Below are 17,871 nucleotides of genomic sequence, written 5' to 3'. Positions count from 1 at the left end.
TTCTCCGGACCGCCATCCCACAAGCTGATTTAGGCGTCCCGTGCCTGAGCATCTGTGAATCTGCCGGCGAAAACAAAATAACATTGGTTGGCGCAATTGAGACATCTTTTATATAGTCTCTAGTCTCTTCGCGGTTTTATCGTTTTCACATTGGGTGAAAGTATAGGCTCCCCAACTCCAAACCCTCGAACATGACATCATCCGCTGCGTTCACCACTACGGTGCATCCCTTTCCGTCACCTACGGCACACGCTTGTGCCTATGAGCTTGGCCTGCCCTCTGCCAAGAATGCCTTCGTATTCATGTACGTAATCATTTGGCATCTCATCCTTTCTGTCCCCCTTCTATTATCAAAGCAGATGAGTAGTGCGCAGTCGCACTAGCGTATCCTCACCTCAGAATAACACCAGGTCCTGGCAACCTCTTGATCCTATCTTCGTCCTCCCATAACTCGGTACGAGATCGAATGCTAATGTTGAATCTTTCAGCGGTGGACTAGGTGACGGGCCACACACGGTTCCCTATCCTCGAGCTATCGCGAAAGCACTTGAAGAATCTGCAGAGCTGGGGTTTTCTGTCTTCGAGTTCAGGCTAACAAGCTCCTTCTCTGGCTTCGGTTTCGCTCGCTTGGCAGATGACGTCGCCGATATATCCGCACTTGTCAAGTACCTCCGAGGTATTGGTAAGGAGAAAATTGTGTTGATGGGCCATTCTACCGGTTGTCAGGTAAGTGCCAGTAACCTTGAGTATCAGACGACCAAAGAAAGGCCCTTAGGTCGCTCTGACACGCCAAAGCTAACGCTACCTTAAGGACATTATGGAGTACACTTCTCCTTCCTACACAGAGAATGCTCCAGTCGATGCCTTGATTCTTCAGGCACCTGTTGCTGATCGGGGAGCGCTCGAGCTAGAGATGGGCAAAGACGGGCTGGACAAGAGCATCCAAATAGCCAGGGACTTGATCGCTTCTGGAAAAGCCCACGAGCGCATGCCTATAGAACATGTCATCAAAGGGTTCGGTCCTATCTCTGTCCATCGCTGGTATGCCCTTGCGGCTACCGAGTAAGTTCATCTTCATGCCTGAACGACCGAGTACTGACCTTTGAAAACCAATAGTGGCGAGGACAACTATTTTTCTCCTGATCTCCCCAAGGAGGTTGCTGGTCCCTACTGGCAGAGAATTAATAAGCCACTTCTCATCCTTCAGTCTGGTGAAGACGAGTATATTCCGCCGTCAGTTGAAAAGGTCAAATTGATTGATGAGTGGAAAGCGATGTGTCGTTCAGGGGTTGCCAGCGACTTGTCAGGTTGCATACCTGGGGCTAATCACAGAGTTGAACAGCCGAATTCAGAGAAATGGCTCACCAAGACAGTGGTCGAATTTCTCAAAACCAGTCTATGAACCTGGAGTAAATCTTCATGCAATTCTGCTGCTATATATAGAAGTCCCCTAGGTCAAACATCGCCCTCGTGATAGGCGTCACTTAGATCAATAATTTGCAGTCATTCGTTTGCTATCTCGATGAGAATGATAGCCTCTATACCAGACTTTTGACGCTCACACTCAGAGGCCCTGGGTGTTATTATAGAGCTCATCGATATGACGACGTGTCGAGATCCACGTTCCATTAACATTCTCAAAGAGAAACGCATCATCGTGCCGCGGCGCCGGAGTATATCAATCAGTAGACCTTATAATCTCGACATTGACAGACGAAGGGCGCGTGTCAAGATTGTGTGACTTTGACCATTTCTTCAGCACACTTGTTGATACGTAATTTCAATGGAGCCTCCAACTTACATTTTTAGTAGACTTGGCAGTCTGCTAAGTATGCCTCTGATTATTAACAATCAGATTATCACTGGCGGTTCCGAGCCTCTTTCGTAGCTGGTGCTAGTGGGTATACCCGCCCCACAGCAGCCACCCCGCCCAATGCCCGTGTCTCCTCACTGATAAGCCGAGATCGAGTCAGCTCTATGACTTAGCCCTCCGATACTCGCACCAGAACCAGCTGAGGGTTCACTGTTTCCAACCAGGCGCTGTAGGAGTCGTAGCTTCATCTTGCCAGGCTTTCTGAGTCCTGTACTGGCTGGTGAGGTGGTAGGAACTTCCGGATAAGATCTATCGCCCTGTCAATTCTGTCGAACATGGCCCTCATAAACCCCTATTCCGCAGTGGGTTTGCTATCAATCATTGTGGCGACTTTGGTCTGGTCAGGCCTTTCATCTCCTCTCAGAAGAATACCAGGACCAAGGCACTCACTATTTATATCATGGGTACTCAAGTGGCACGAGTTTCAGGCCAATCGGACCAGATGTGAGTCTACAATACACTGCGTACTCCCTTGGATTCGGCTCAAGGTTGAGGGGCTATGCGTCCTACCTTAACAACACAGAGAACAAACGGAAGTGCCAGTGGAGTCGAGACTAAGTCATAATCGTGATACTGACCGAAGTTGCTCCCCAGATATCCACCAGCTGCATCAAACCTATGGGCCAGTTGTTCGAATAGCGCCGAATGAGGTCTCCTTTGCTTCCATGGAAGGTGTAAAAGAGATTTATGGTTCGGGAGGCAGCGGTTATGATAAAACAGAATTCTACAACCTATTTCGAGTATACGGCAGGAGGTATACACACTTGCTCCCTAAGGAATCGTGGAACGGCCTACGGCTAACCCTTGAGTTCTCAGAACAATGTTCAGCACTCTCAATAAGACCGATGTAAGTGCAATGAGTGATCGGTAGGTTTTCATCTTGTTAATACGGCTCTATATAGCACGCGAAGAGAAAACGCGTACTTGCCGATCGCTACGCCAATACGAACGTCATGCGCTCTGCATCCGTGGAAGGCATCAAAGAACGATCCAACAGATTCATTGACCGTTGCTCGCAGTCTGTCGGAGGCACCTTGGACTTATTCGTATGTAATACCTTCAATAATTATGCTTGGTATCTTAACTGACATAGCTGGTTAGATCTGTGAGGAAACCTGATTATTGTCAATTCCCAATACTGACGATCATGCTTACACGATTTGTAGGCCTTCACTCATATGCATTCGACTGCATAACCCATCATCTCTTTCATCCTTACGGATCCGATTCCCTTCGGAGCACTGAAGATGAAGAGATCATGAGGCAGGTCACCTTCGATGATAGCCTTCAAAGTGAGCAAGAGAAACACCCCGTTCTCGATAATTGTTCTGACAATTATAGATCGTCTGATTAAATACTACAACCCTACCCTACATGGCCTAATTGGAAACGTGTTATCGCTCTTTGCCAAACCGCGAGAGACGCCATTGGCGGATGATCTAGTTCTGAATGCCAGTTCTAAAACGGAACCTGCTCCCTTCACTCTACTAAGCCGGATGCAGGAGAAAACATACAACATGGAACAGATGGATATGGCCGCGGAATGCCTAGATCATATGGCCGCAGGTATTGATACCACCGGAGGTAAGTAAACGCGCAATGCCCATCCCTTCGTATAGAAATGGAGTCTCAACCCTCTCTAAATCATAATTGTATTTTTAACACGAGTTTTCAGACGCGCTTTGTTTTCTTATGTGGGAAATCTCGCAACCATCATCGCTCCATGTTCAGAAGCGGCTTCAAGAGGAAATTCGATCAAATGAAGGTGTGAGCCCGGACAAGCTGCCATATCTTGACGCCGTGGTGCTTGAAGGACTGCGATGCTTTCCTGCGATTCCTATGTCACTCCCTCGATATGTTCCAAGCGGAGGGCGTACTATTGACGGCTATTTCGTCCCTGAGGCAACAATTGTCAGCACCCAGCCCTACTCGATTCATCGTATCGACGAGAAGGTGTTCCCGGAGCCCGACCGATTCAATCCGGACAGATGGCTTGAAGAGACTGGAGATGCAGACAGGAAACGAATGTTCTTCGCGTTTGCCAGTGGCGGCCGCGGGTGTGTCGGCAAGCAGTAAGTTCCTGAGCAATATTTCATTATATACTAAAAACTAATATAGTGCGCAGTCTGGCACTTGCCGAGATGAAGACGTTGTTGGTAGATGTCTACTCTCAGTTTTCGACAGTACCCGACGAGTCGATGAGCGCAGATATGATGGCCATGTCAGACCAGATTATTTCGTCGCAACCACTCGGCCAAAAATGTTTGATGCGGTTCGTTCCACTGACCGAAGGAGGTGGAAATTCATGACTTCAGCACGGCGAGGCCAACGAAGCAGACAAGCGCAGCTTCAACTGGACTGCAAGACTTCATTTCATACAGCTAAAACAATTATAAACATCCAAGAAGTTGAAAGCACCGTAACAAAATGTGATGCAGTAGGAATTGGCATGAATATGTGGCACAGCCAGCAGTTTCTGAAGCTCGCGTCCACGTCTTTGACACAGCACGGCCATACAAAACGTCCAAAGTGACACTACCTACGGGGAACAACCTACCTCCTGAACCATAACCCCAGGAAAACTCGAAAATCGCGAGTAGGTTCCTTTACATGAGAGCTTATAAGGTGGGGAGAGGTATATAAACATCTAGACAGGGTTTGATATGCAGCAAGTCATGAGAAGTCGCCAAGTCATGTATGCCTCGGGCAATTCAGCAGAGACAAACACCTATTTCGGAGCAAAACAAACACTTCTGGTGTGAGGCGTATCCGCAAACCCACTCTGGTTAGAATTCCGTAGGCGAACTTGGCTCTGTCCATCCGGTACTTAGTCCAGAGGTATCTCGACGCCAAGTCTGGAGGGCGTTGGCAGCTGCGGCCGGTCACCGCCTTATGCACTGATATACTGTAACATCGTACATTCTGGCTGTCAAGGATTAAGCCACGACTCACGATGCGTCTCGACATGGTCGTGTGAACCACAGTAATAATTCAGATATGCTTCGATGCAGATAATAGCAAGGGTACCACAGAATGTGTCTCCAGCCCGTGGTCCGATCAGTCTCTCAACCTGCATCATACTCGCATAGAGGCGACTGACGAGAATCAATGCTCCCCATGTCACTCAGAGGCAAAAGGAAAAGTTCAAGGTACGTTTGCGAAAGATCGTTGCAGCAATTATGGATATCATCTCAGTCTGTCATTGTTTTAAGAGAATCAATTACGTTGGAAGTTGTATGCGCTCCCGGACGCAATCTCAGCCGGCAACGTAATCATCATTAATTAGACCCTTCTACAGATGTATAGTTGTACCATAGGTGGATCCCATGCATTCCTCCAATCTTGACAGCGCCGCAGGTCTATCTTGAACTCCAAGAGAACCTAACCAAGGGCCGCTGATTTGCATGCCACCTATGCTGCATAGGAAATAGCACGAGGCTAGCACCATGACACAATGAGAGCTTCCTCGTCATCTTTGAGCTATGTCTGCAGCCCACTCGTTGAGAGGTCTGCTGACCAGGTTACTGGGAACCACTTAGCTTAGTTGAGGGGTGAATTGGCCAATACCAGCCAGGTCACGGAATAGTATGCAAATGCGACCAAGAAGTAAAAACGGGGATTGCGCCCCGGAACTCAACTCCCGCTGCAGAAAACCTCTTTGCCCCTGTCCCAAGCTAGTAACTAATAGGATGATCTGGTATGTGGAACCGCTTTCAAGCGGGATGGCCAACAAGGGCAAGGTATGCGCTTCTCCATCCTCGATGACAACGAGTGCGCAACGTCTCACTCCTGTGCGCCTACGCGATGCAGAGTTGGCAAAACGTTGGCACGGTCAATATTCTAGACCGACAACGAGCTGCATGCAAACAAGTTTCTGTTCGACGCAGAAGTACCGGGGGCCAAGGATGAGAGCGCTGCATGTGAAGCTCGCTTCCACGCTTCTGAGGGAAGGGGACATCGAAGAAAACGACTAGTCAGATCGATCATCTTAGATGTCTCCAAGATCATAGCCAGACGCCCGGGAAACCCAAGGTTCCGGTCGCCATCCTGCGGGCATATGGGTCTTATGTATTGGAAAACTCTCTCATACGAGCTGCAGCCGACTAGGTATGTAGGCGACGAATGGCCTGTCGTCTGCCCCGCAAACGTGCCCCCCTCTATTGCCAAAGGAGACAGATATACAACTGCATAATGTGAAATGTGACAGGGCCGCGCATGGGTCGCGAGAGAAACCAGGGCCTCTTGCCTGGAACTGGCTACCGTTTTGAGTATTTCTCTGACTTGCACACACAATTGAACAGAGCCAATTCGTCCACCATCGTCAGGTCATCTCCCGAGCAGGGGTAGGTCGTTGGCAATCTAGCGAAACCAGGGGGCAGGGCATCGTGGGAAGAGACAGGCACCCGGGCGGACGGGAACGGAAAGGACATCCCGGAGAGACCCAAGATACTATGGTACAGATAGGGTTGCATTCACTGCAGACAGCCTTGCGGGACGGCCCATAAAGGCAGAAACGCATGATAGATCAGAACTGGGCAACCCTACCCTACGCCCACCAACCCAGCGCATGCATCGGGTGTTTGCTCGCTCCGGCGTTGCCTCTTGTCTGTTTGACAGGTTGAAGATATGCACAGCATCTGAAAACGTGCATGCGTCTGGGCTCACGCCGGCCAAGTACTCAGACGTCATTATCCATCGAATAAAGGCTTACAGGGTTCCTCATTATGGCACTGTGGTTCTCACGGTGCCGCGATGTACTTGGATGTATTGCAACGCCCAGAGAATGCACTCGTCAAGTGAGCCAGGTAAGATATGATATCTCAACTTCGGACGAACGACCGCTTTCTCTTCCCGGGCCGTCTCTCGGACGCCAGTCCGTGGCCTGATCCAGATACAACCACGAGTCGGCAACATAAAGCACGAATCAAGGAGAACGCTTTCGAGTTCTCCCGTGTTCAAATGGCAGAAGCGCTGATTGGTGGAAGACACTTGATACCTCAATAACATTAATGTAGCGACGGTAAGGAAAAAGACATGATCGTAACAGCATGAGCTCAAAACGAAGTAATCCAAACAGCCACCTTGTGCTTCGCCTTCGAGGTCTACTCCGCCCTTGACAAGCCGGAGCTTGGAAACAGGGTAAATAAAGGCAAATAAATCAGAAAACCACCAATGACCCTTGACGCAGAAGACAATAACCACCAACTATGCAAATAGAGTCGAGTTACCCAATGTGTGGTATCATACTCGAAGCACGTAACCGCCCGCCGTGTGTGATGCTTTTCGTTTCTCGTTGGAAAGACCTGGGGACACGCACACTCGCCGAGCCAAGCCTTGAAAGACCGCTGGCTTGGCAAAGCAAAGAAGCGAAAACCCTTCTCACCAGGTAGACAAAAGAAAAAGGGAAAGTAGAAATGCCTCGCCACCGCCTAACCCACGACATCCGTGTCTTTTCATGTCGCTTTATATCGTTCTATAGAGACCAACCAACAGCACCGTGATGAATGAGGACCAAGAGGAGCACTGAAGCCACCGCCTGAATGTTATAATGCGTAGTAAAGAAGTTGTAGAAGGTCGAGTTTCCATCCAACTGAGAAACATATGTGATGAACATACGACAGTTTCATCGTCCGGAAAGTGTTGTAATAGTTCGCACATATCATCGATTTGTCCTCGGTATATCTCCAGTCCATATATCCGTCCATGGCGAGCTCATGCCAGGAAATATTTATTATACGCCAGCATCTTTGGCTCATGAAGAATACAGACCACTATGCTGTATTCGGCTGACATAACCAACAGAAGCTGTCTCCGCTTACTGGAGTATGTTCCGCGCGAGAACTTGAGCTTCTTGCTTCATGTCAGGCCCTTGTCCCGGTCTTCCACTCTGATGCATGTAGTCCGAATACCCTGATTGGTGAGGCATTGTACCCGGACCTACACCTCTCAGCACATTCGGATGGCCCAGATCATGGCCTCTTGGTATACCATCTCCGTAATCAAACCAAGATTGAGTCTGGGCCATAGGCGCATTCGCTTGTCCGTACGAGTTGTGAGCGCTGGAGTGCTGGCCAGGCACAGAATATATCGAAGTATTGTTTGGAGCCGAAGCACCAGAAGTCCACGGTGAGTACACGCCAGGCGTCGTTGGTGTGTTGAAGTCTGAATGAGAGTTGGGTATCGATGGCCTCCTTCCAGTATCATGGGTGCTTGTGTATATTTCGGAGAGCGGCATCGATCCAGCAGAATTGAGCGGTGCTGCAACAGGCATATTACCTACGTCGCTGTAGCTGTGTTGCCCCGTGTGAATATCAGAGCCCATGACCGGCTGGCTAAAGTGTTGCCCTCTCATGACCATGTCGCCTACGTAAGACGATCCTTGCATGTGGTTGTCTGGGTGGTCTAAAGGGCCATGAACATTGCCGTATGGTACCATATTCTGAATAGATCCTCTGGAAGGCGTCATACTCCTAGAAGAGGTCTTTCGTTCCTGGTCTTCATCAATTCTTGACGGGCTGCTGTCCTCGTTGTCAGATGCGTATCCTTCGGCGACTCTTTCATCAGACATGACATGGATTTTCGTCTTAGCGTCTGGATAGTGTTAGTCACGCCTCAACCAAATAAGAAGGAGAGGTTAGGTACCTATCCCACCAGCAAGGAACCTCTCCTCCTGGTGAGCTACCTTGAAAATCTCCTTCAGATACGGCTTCTTCTGGCGATTTCCGGGATTGGTGGAATCTGCAAACCATGAAGACAGAGCCTCATTAGTAACCTCCTCCAACTTCGCGATGTTCAATTGCAGTTTCCTGATGTCTCTGTGCTGGTACTCGTTGGGTTGCATCACCAGTCGCAGGATATGGCAAAGAAGGTGGACCCGCTCTATGAAATCTGTTTAGTCTGAGTCCCTCTCGAGTGTTTAAAACCAAGATTACCTTTTTTGTAAAGATGGTCTGGCTCCTTGTGTCGGACTTTCTGATCTCTGAGCTCACCCCAGGGCTCGGGCCACCAGCCTGGTGCCTTCTCGTCCTTTCCTGTATAAGGATGGGTAGACTGCTTCTTAGGCTCGACTGCCTTGATCCAAGCCTTCGCGATGAGCTTGCAAGCAGACTGCTGACAGTTTCTGAACCTCAGTTCGTAAAATTCCTGCAATTGTGCGGCATTCCCAACTTCGATAGATCTCTTTTTCGTAACGACAGCGGTCGGAATGTCCTCTTCACCCAGTTTGCCGTCAAGGCGGTTGCTGGTCTGCCTCAATCGCTTTCTTGCTGGTTTTTGAGGGCTGTAGTCATCGAAGGCCTCGATACCTTGACCGGGGCGGCGAAATGGGATTCGCGGCTCATCGTTCAGACTGACTGGTACTTCTCAACGTTAGACGAGTGTGGAGCAAATTACTGAAACGGAGGTACTCACCAGACGTAGAGGATGACCGGCATTTTTGGTACTCTTTGGGTAAGAAAAATCTATCGATCTGCTCTTGTGATAGTGTTCCAGGCGAAGAAAAGGTGACCACTCCCTCTGGCCTGAATGCAGCAACGAAAAAGTCCGTGGCATCAATGCCGGCGTACTCTCGGAGTGCTTGATGGATAGGCTTGACCAGTTCATGTCAGTACCCTTGGTCTGAAACGAAGAAAAGCCAGATCAACTCACAAGAGGACGACCTTCTCTTGGTACGAACTGTTGATGTGTACTGCCTTCGACAGGCTGCATGCGATTCTCCCAACCCCAAGCGTAGCTTTCTCTACTGAACCTGTCTTGCTGTCCCATATCGGAAATTTGTGACAGGTTCTCCCTGTCCACGTCTCACGGCTTGAGCCGGTCAATCCTATCAGTTATTTTCTCTCCCAGGTGCTGGTAATGTGTAAATGAGCGATGGCATGCAGCGGAGCCGCAAGGGCACGTTCCTGACCATGTCAGCCACCGAAACGTAGCAAATTTCTTGGAAACCTCCACTCTTACCCTTCCTATATAAATTATAGGATCCTCGCTGTTGTAGCCTGTCGTATTGCTGAGGTCAGTGTGTGTGAGACAAAGCTCTTGGCTGAGAACAGAGGTAGATGATTCGATTGGTGGTGGAGGATGTGCAAGGTCCGAAAACTGGAAAAAAAGAGAGAACTGGCAGGTCGTCATGTAATAATGGTCACTGGTCCATGCCGTGAGATGCTGGTCCGCGTGTGGCAGACTTCGGTATATGTGCAAGGGTGACTGTAGAAGGAAACGTGGGAGTCTGGACGTACTTCCTCTGTGTCGACGAATCGAATGGCTACCGGGAGGTAGTCGTATTTAGTTAACACGGTGGAGAATCCCAGCAGGCATGCAGAACGCACATCGAGGTTGATGGCAATAAGACGAGACGAGATTTCTTTGTTGACAGACGGCTGCGGGAGCCTGCTTCGCGGCGAGGTTGGTGCAGACGGGACAGCGCCAAACGACGTGGTAAGGTCTCAGCAAGTATACGGCGCCTGGTATGGCGAGCTATGAGGAACCAGGTGGAGACGGCGCCAGCAGGAACAAAGAAGCCAATATAGGTGTTGTCAGAGGTCGAAGGTCGTAATATGGCTTGAGCAGATTCGCAGGGGAGTCCCACACAATACTAACACCCAGGCGCAAGGATTGCACGGAACAGGACCTCAAAGCCCTCTGTGAATTTTGCACGATCCTGAGACATCAGCGAAATGCCTGCGCTCGTCTTGCGATGAGATAGCAAAGCTGTCTCGGAGCCAGAAGAACAAGCCCGGTGGGAGTTTCGTGTTCTGGAGCACGAGGGCTCAACGAGGAGCTCCAGTCAGACCTCAGGTTGTGGGCGGCGTCCCCCAGCACAGCATCCAAGAAAAGTGATTGCGTCGGCTGGGCGGGTAGTTACAGGCCAACGGCCTGTCGAGATATGATACCGGGGAAGTTCGCTGGCGACTGCGGTGCAGAACGAGCAGCCTCTGAGCTTCGAGTGTCAAATCCAAGGACCGGTGAACTGCGAGTCTTGTCACACACCCCTTCAGAGTAGTATCTTCAGAGGTTGATAGAACTATATGGTGGAGGGCCCTGTGTGGAGGCAAACGTCCATCTGAACGAAGAGGTGGGAAAATGAACTACTGGACCGGAGGAATACGTTGCAGCGACTCGTCAAGACAGCCACGAATCGCGCTTACCCAATCCATTAATACGTTCTAGATGAAGTAGGAAAAAGAAAGGGTCTGCTAGATATTTGTTGGACAGCTGTGGTGGAGAGCCACTGTGTGTCGTAGTTCCCACTGGCGGACAAGTACCTCGCCTATGATGTACTCCGTACGGAAACAGTTGCAGGGATTGGTGGGAGCAATAGGAAAGACCCCTGCCCCCCCTCCCGGTCCTCGATTAGCTGGAAGGGGAGCGACATTACTCCAGTCTCGAGTGATTCACAGGCTGGGGAGGGCTGTGTGGGTGCCGCAGTAGCTATGTACGCCGTAGGTTTCGCTTTTCGCAGGCCAGGCGGCCGACAGGGCCATGGTGTTTTTGTCCTGCGCGAGCAAGGAGGACAGTGTACAAGGGACACCAGTACTCCATGGGCATGGCAGGGAGGTAGGCCACATCACGTCTTGGTAGCGGGTAGCCATGCAGCAGCGTCGCAGTATCTGTGCTATCTCTCAGTTATCCACGTAATGTAATTCGTTTCGACGAGTTGGCCTCGCGAGGACTACGGAGAATCTCATCTTCTAAGCCATGAATGTTGGCAAGCAGTTTTGCCCCGTTTGGTATCTTGTCACGTATTCTACGATCGCTCGACGCCCTCGTTGGGGATCCGCAAATCTATCAAGTACCCGCCTCGCTTGCGCCGACGATCAGCAAATGGGCAAGCTCGGGACAGTGAATGGTGGGAGGCAGTTTGCGAGGGGGGCACTGGGACGGAAGCACAGAAAAAGCAAGCAAGAAAAGTAAAGACCAGTGATGAAGTGCATGATGTGTGGGAACTCACCCATGTCAGTGACAAGGGGTCTAGTGCGCGACTGTGGACTGAAATGAAGTCTTGGAGAGCGTGGGCTCGGGTAGGCCAGCGGGTTGCTAGTTGCTAGTGGATGGAGAAGACGGCGCTGAACTAAGCCAGCCAGCCAGCCAGCCCAGTCCTCTGGGCGGTCCTACCGCCCGTTTGCTAGAGAGAAGAAACAGGCGCCACACTTACCAGTCTGTGCATTCTTCTCTATCGCCGTGACGGACGAGTCAGTTATGGGAGGACTCCCAGAGAGAGAGATGACTACTAGGTGAAATGAAGTTTCAGCAACCTCTTGAACAGGCAGTGCTCGCTGCATGCGCCCTCTAAGCGATGCTTGGAGGAATAAGCGATGCCCACATGTTTCCAGCAGTTTTTGCTTTTTGCCCTCGCCGGCTCTTTCTCAGCTGTTTCGATGGCGATTTGTGTGCGTATCTAGGTACATAGCACCCACAGCACAGGCTGCCCCGCTCTAGAGTTGTATAAGTCATCGGTGTACCTGGGCAATTACTATGTATAGTGGTTGAAACCTTGACACAATACCAGGTATAAAACCCGGCACTTTCGAAACTCTGATTAGTATTCAATCTACAGGGCCTCTGGCTTCGTCGGAGCCACTCAGCCAGCGTGTCCCAGTTGTCTGCTTTAGTTTCCGGGAATCCTTGTTAACCTCAAGGGGTTAACTATGGGGTACCCGAGATCTAGATCAGGTAGTACCGTCCGGGGGTCACACCCCTCTGGATTTACTGCACAATTCACCGTAAAGCGCATGGCCTAGAAAGCACCTGCAGAGGAGATGAACCCCGCCTGCCATGTGACTCGTTGGAGTACACGCATGGCTACCCAGTTATGAGTGCGACATCGGTTGCGATCGTGATGGAGTTCGCTGACTTGTCACCAGCCTACCGTCTAAGGAGTTTGGCTGCTATAGCGACATCTCCTGCTGCTCAGTAACGTTGAGATATCGCGAAGCATGGCATGGCCGACGGTTCGTGTAGCGATACAAGTCTCATAAAAGTCCCGAGGGGTTGTTGCACCTTGACTGCGCCGGCAAGTGGAGCTGTCGAGTATTTGTGTAATCCTGTATCATGCTACGGGAGAGCATGCTTGCCACCGCGTGCTTAACTCGAATCCGAACCATGATCCGCTCGACACTGCCGAAGTCACTTGAACTGCATCAAGGAAACACTCACACGGCAACGATATCAAATACCAGTCTGCGTATCCTTTCGACGCCTGACGAGCTGGGGGCCGAAAGCCTGTATCTTTGCTTGGGTGGGGGTCATAGATAGGCTTGCGTGTGACATTGTAATATGGCAACCCGCCATCGCAGATCCAGCACGCGATACGGTTGCATGGAAGTGGCATGACATCGATACATTTTATCTACTCTTGAATGTTTGTTTCGAAGGTAAGTAATTTGTGACGCGGGAATATTCATACGTTTGAATTGGTGAGTGCACTTGTGATTGAGGCCAGTATTCACTCACAGATGTCGTTAGGTTCTCCTACCAACACTTCTGAAGTTAGCAAATTTCAAGCAGAGCCGTCTCAACCGCCTCTGGGTTCAGGGGTTATCACCACTGATGCTGGGCCCTATTCAGACCCGTGAAGGCTGGCTGGCCAATGGCTTATGAGAGCCTGAACCAGCCCTCTACATTAGCTTGATGCCTTTGTCACTACCGTTTCAGGGGCCCTTGCAGTCATGAAGCTGCTCCGGAAGCACGGATGTCATGATGAATGCCGCTACGGTTCCCCCACGCGGATACCGCCTTAGCACGGTTCCAACTTGCGCTCGTCTCTGGTTCACTTCACCATTGCGGAGCACATCGTTATTTGCGATGACAGGCTAGAGACCTTGTCAGACCACTCCCATCACACTCACACCTCGTTACAAATCACGCCGTCACACCGCGGGCCTTAAGCTGAATCTTTATATATGCCAGGCTGCCCACTTTGAAAGGCAGGCCCTAGTATCATCATGTTCAATTTCTCCGTCCGGGGGACAAGGCGGTGGTCTCTGTAACAGGCACGAAATTCCGTCCTGATTGAGACAGAACTAGCCTCATCGTCGTCCGGGTTTCGAGAGATTGGGATGAACCAGCAGGTCTTTGCACAGTTGCTGCTGATTCAGAAGTTGTCGATAATCCATCGGCTTTCTAACAATGTTCTGCCAATACCGGACAACCGAAAGAAGAAGACACTGCATCTCATTTAAACTGTTTGCGTACCGGTTGTCGACTCCGTCCCCCCAAAAAGATTCCCATCTTGATCTCTCCTCTCATAGCTGCCTAACAGTGTGCTCTGACCCGCATCAAGTCTTTGGATCCGAGTGGCAGCGGTCGTGACGTGAGGAAGCCATCCACGTTCATGGCTTGTTTGCTACACAGCATAAAAGGTGGTTTGCGTAGTGCCTGGTATCACGGAGAACCTGGGTATTGACGACTCTGGTTGCCTCAGCGGATGTTGACACACAGGAGCCAAGCGTAGGCCCACCTTGCCCTCGATTTCGTTCTGACGGACCTTACAGAGTGGAGAGATGGAGAGTATCGTATTGCCCATTGCCTCTTGGTGATACTACCTGTGTAATCTATCGAATTATTGATCTCTACGGAGAAGATCAGTCCTCGCTAGGCAAAAATTCTGGACTGGTGATGGAACAATTCGAGTTGGCTCGACTCGAATTTTTAAATATACTCTGAACGCTGGCACAACAGACTGTCCGTTGCTACAAGCTGCGCTAAGTACTGACATCGTCGCTGGTTTGTCTTGGCGGCCAGTGACCTCGGGTTACTAATGAGGTTCCAGGGTTCACGAACTGGTACTGCGTGGAAACCCAGGACTCTGGGCGATTAAACATGCACGAGAGGCTTTCGTACCTATTTGGGCGAGTTTCAGCGGCAGCTCCTACCAGACCCAGACTGTTGGGTTTCTTGGTTGTCCCCACTAACCACATTCAGAATTAGGGATCACGAACTTTTGACGTCGCCAAAGTTCCCCGTCGGGCCCGTTTCCACGCTCTGTGTCTGGCCAGGCTTGCCCCGTTCAATAATTAACTTGGTGATAGCAGCATGCAGAGACGTGGGCCCGTCAAGGCAAGCAATTCCGGCCGTTCCGGCGACAGCGGTGGAAGTCCTGTTGGGTGACTCGCAGGCAGCATTTTGGCTGCGCTCAGGACAGGCTTGCAACTACTGCAGAGCTAGGCAGTGCCCATGCCGGGCCAGCGAGGCAGAGAGCAATGTTTGCCAGCACTGGACTTACACCAAGTTGGACGGAGTCGCTCGGTCCATTGCGGGCGACCCAACTTCCCGGGTCAGGTACTTGCTTGCGCGGCTGACACCCCCTAACCAACTCTATTTCTGGACGTCACAGCAGGATGCGACCGACAGAGAGGGCTGAAAGCCCAAGCTACCGTGGGCCGTATGGTATCCTCCAGTTCGCAGGCGGCGATCCACATGGCGGATGGCCAGTGTCACGTTGTCATTTCGAAACGTGTATTTGCCTTTCGGCAACTGCGCCGCACGCAACCCTTGCCAGCGAAGCCGACTTTCTCACGCACGACCTTGCGTTGACATATGCATGCCATGGATCTGGCAGAGCCAGATGCAAGGGCCAAGATAACAGAACAAGCGCTGCCGTCGCTCGAACCGTGATACGGTATTGCTCACAGCCAGCCAACTCGATCAAGGGACTTTTGGCCGAGCTCTGGTCCCGTGAACGTGTACCATACACAGTACTAAGATCTCAGCCCGGGGTAGCTGCCGCTTTTCGCAACCCGCGTCTTTGCCTTGGCATGGCATGGCAAGTGTAGACGGTTTCCGGCTACTGCAGGTTTCGAAGCAGATCAAGTCCGCTATTGAAGCTCTTCGGTACGTTCTCCGAGTCGCGAACCGGGCCGGCTTCGACTAGCCATGCCTTCAACATTGCATTGGGGGCGCCCTGTGTTATTCCCGTTTTGGAGCTTCTGGGGTAACATTGAAGGCCGATGATCTGCGCGAGTGTGTGTTCAGCACCAAGCCACCCAGCCCAAGCGCAACGCGAACGGTTGAAATACCCTGCTCGGTATCATCAACAAGCTCCCTGCCCTAGCCAGTCCTCAATAGTTACAGGGAAAGCCCCTCCTGGCAAGGCGTCTCGTCACGACGTGCTCTTTCTTGCACAGTTTCCGCGACGGCGCCATGATTTAGGATGCCGATCCCGTCCCATTAAGTCTTGTTATATTCCCAAGCTCCGTCCATACGGCTGTCTTAGCCCCGTTTCGACGTTGAGCGAAATGAATAAGTTTCGTCCTTTTGCCATCTAAACCCCTCCTGGCAGAAGTCAGGTAACACAAACATATGCAGAAGGGACTCAAGTGCTGACAGCCCAGTCCCTTTTCGATCTTCTATGCATAATCTATGTCTTAGCCCACACTCCGCGACGCACTCCGACGTTTTAGTTAGTACGACCGTGGCGTCAGGGAGTATCAAGGTCGTTGGCCTGGAGCTGAACACCAAAGAGCCTATCATAGCAACCTGTGTCCTTGCCATGTTTTCCGAAGAAAAGAGCACCGACGGACGTTAGTAATCAGATCGTCCAACCAAGGGCGAGCTATGCCTCCTAGGCCCAATAATGCGTGGTACTATTCAAAGTTTCCTGGTGAATCAAAGCTTACTTGGACCACAGTCCATTGGAACACGGTGATATACCCGGATATACCCAAGGGGCAAGTACAACAAACAACTGCCGCTCGACACAATCCTACATGGCCGACATCTCCTTCCTCGCGCATCTTGCTCCGCGGTGCAACTATTTATGCCTCGCAAAACCCACGCGGAACAGCAGTCGATGCTGATTCGTCCCCGCAATGTGTTACCCTACATGGGTGGCGCCCCTCCATTACAACGCTGGAACATATACACCCTTTTCCTCCTCACCCACCCTCCCGTTTGGCGCATGCCGCACGCAGATGTATCTAGCCGGCAGCCAGAAGGAGGGGACATTCGATGGAAGCTGAGTAACGCAACAACGACACACAAGCATTCTGGCGCTCTTGCTCGGCCCCCTTTGGCGTGTCGTAGGGAAAACAACCCGCATGATCCCCTATTTCGAGCTAGCTCCTCGTTGTCTCACGTTGCACCAGACCTGCCCGCCCTGCCCACCACACACACACACACACAATGTTGACATGAAGCGGAACCCGGACATCCGCCATCGGCTGTGTTGTGATGTGATTGCAATTTCCCCCCGGGCGGCGAGTGATACTGACGCCGTCTTGCCAGGAAACAAGTCCTGGCGCCTGATGACGTTGCATTACCGTTGCAGTCACAGACCGAACGGCACCAGGAGGTAAAGGGTCTAGACTATGTGACACTCTGCATCTTACCCATAATCTCAGCAAATCCAAAGGAGCACACGGAGCAGGAAAATGATGGCCTATCCAGAGTCCCAGGGTTATTCATTCGTCTGGAGCGCACTTGTTGAGAATGGCCAAGTGGCCATCGACGTTGCGCGACACCTGGCTCCTCCGCCATCTGCCCATTTGGAGGACGATTACGTTTCTTGGTGAAGGAAGGGATGCCGTCATCATTGAAGCCGCCTCGGCTGTGCGCCGTTTCATACTTACACACAAAGCTACATCAGTATCAGTTAGCAATTTAGATGCAGATAATGACATGCGGAGGATGCTTGCTCTGCGGTGCTCGGTGCCGTTGCTGCTATTTTGGTGCATATCACGACACCACCCACATCACGGCATTCTCACACGTGAGCTTATATTCGGTCCCAGCATAGTCGGCCAAGTCCGGGCGGCACAGACTGCTACCTGGCTGGGCCCAGCCATCCCTTGTAGATAAGAGAAGGCATCCATTGACGGATGGGACGCAACATGTCTATGAGGAGGGTAGGAATGCCGTCTTGAGCCGGCGGAAGCCATCTGGTGATTTGGAGGAAACACGGCACACGTCTGTACTTTCAGACGACGGGCTGACATGCCGCATACCCCTGTCTGCAGCGAGGCTGCCATTGCCTCGCTGGAGGGCATGCATACACTTTAGGGATT

The 17,871-nt window shown here is 51.2% G+C and overlaps 3 protein-coding genes across 3 annotated transcripts; 2 read left to right on the top strand and 1 right to left on the bottom strand.

Moving 5' to 3' along the window:
* Positions 1–191: 191 nt before the first annotated feature.
* Positions 192–1,402, top strand: JN550_000062 (uncharacterized protein; the record flags this gene model as incomplete). The annotated part of the gene is made up of 4 exons (XM_049317987.1): positions 192–304; positions 489–726; positions 812–1,062; positions 1,117–1,402. 4 exons carry the CDS (start codon positions 192–194, stop codon positions 1,400–1,402), a joined length of 888 nt encoding a protein of 295 aa, XP_049177351.1.
* Positions 1,403–2,693: 1,291 nt separating this feature from the next.
* Positions 2,694–4,182, top strand: JN550_000061 (uncharacterized protein; the record flags this gene model as incomplete). The annotated part of the gene is made up of 6 exons (XM_049317877.1): positions 2,694–2,720; positions 2,776–2,923; positions 3,040–3,165; positions 3,215–3,457; positions 3,549–3,945; positions 3,999–4,182. The coding sequence occupies 6 exons, from the start codon at positions 2,694–2,696 to the stop codon at positions 4,180–4,182; spliced, it is 1,125 nt and encodes a 374-aa protein (XP_049177350.1).
* Positions 4,183–7,688: 3,506 nt separating this feature from the next.
* On the bottom strand, positions 7,689–9,637 carry JN550_000060 (uncharacterized protein; the record flags this gene model as incomplete). The annotated part of the gene is made up of 5 exons (XM_049317767.1): positions 7,689–8,464; positions 8,516–8,752; positions 8,806–9,225; positions 9,284–9,461; positions 9,521–9,637. 5 exons carry the CDS (start codon positions 9,635–9,637, stop codon positions 7,689–7,691), a joined length of 1,728 nt encoding a protein of 575 aa, XP_049177349.1.
* Between the last annotated feature and the right edge of the window lie 8,234 nt (positions 9,638–17,871).

This window comes from Neoarthrinium moseri, assembly GCF_022829205.1.
Source record: "Neoarthrinium moseri strain CBS 164.80 chromosome Unknown scaffold1_Wmoseri_CBS_16480, whole genome shotgun sequence".
Lineage (NCBI taxonomy): Eukaryota > Fungi > Ascomycota > Sordariomycetes > Amphisphaeriales > Apiosporaceae > Neoarthrinium > Neoarthrinium moseri.
The sequence above is the reverse complement of the archived record's forward strand: the minus strand, read 5'-3'. Positions and strand labels throughout refer to the sequence as shown.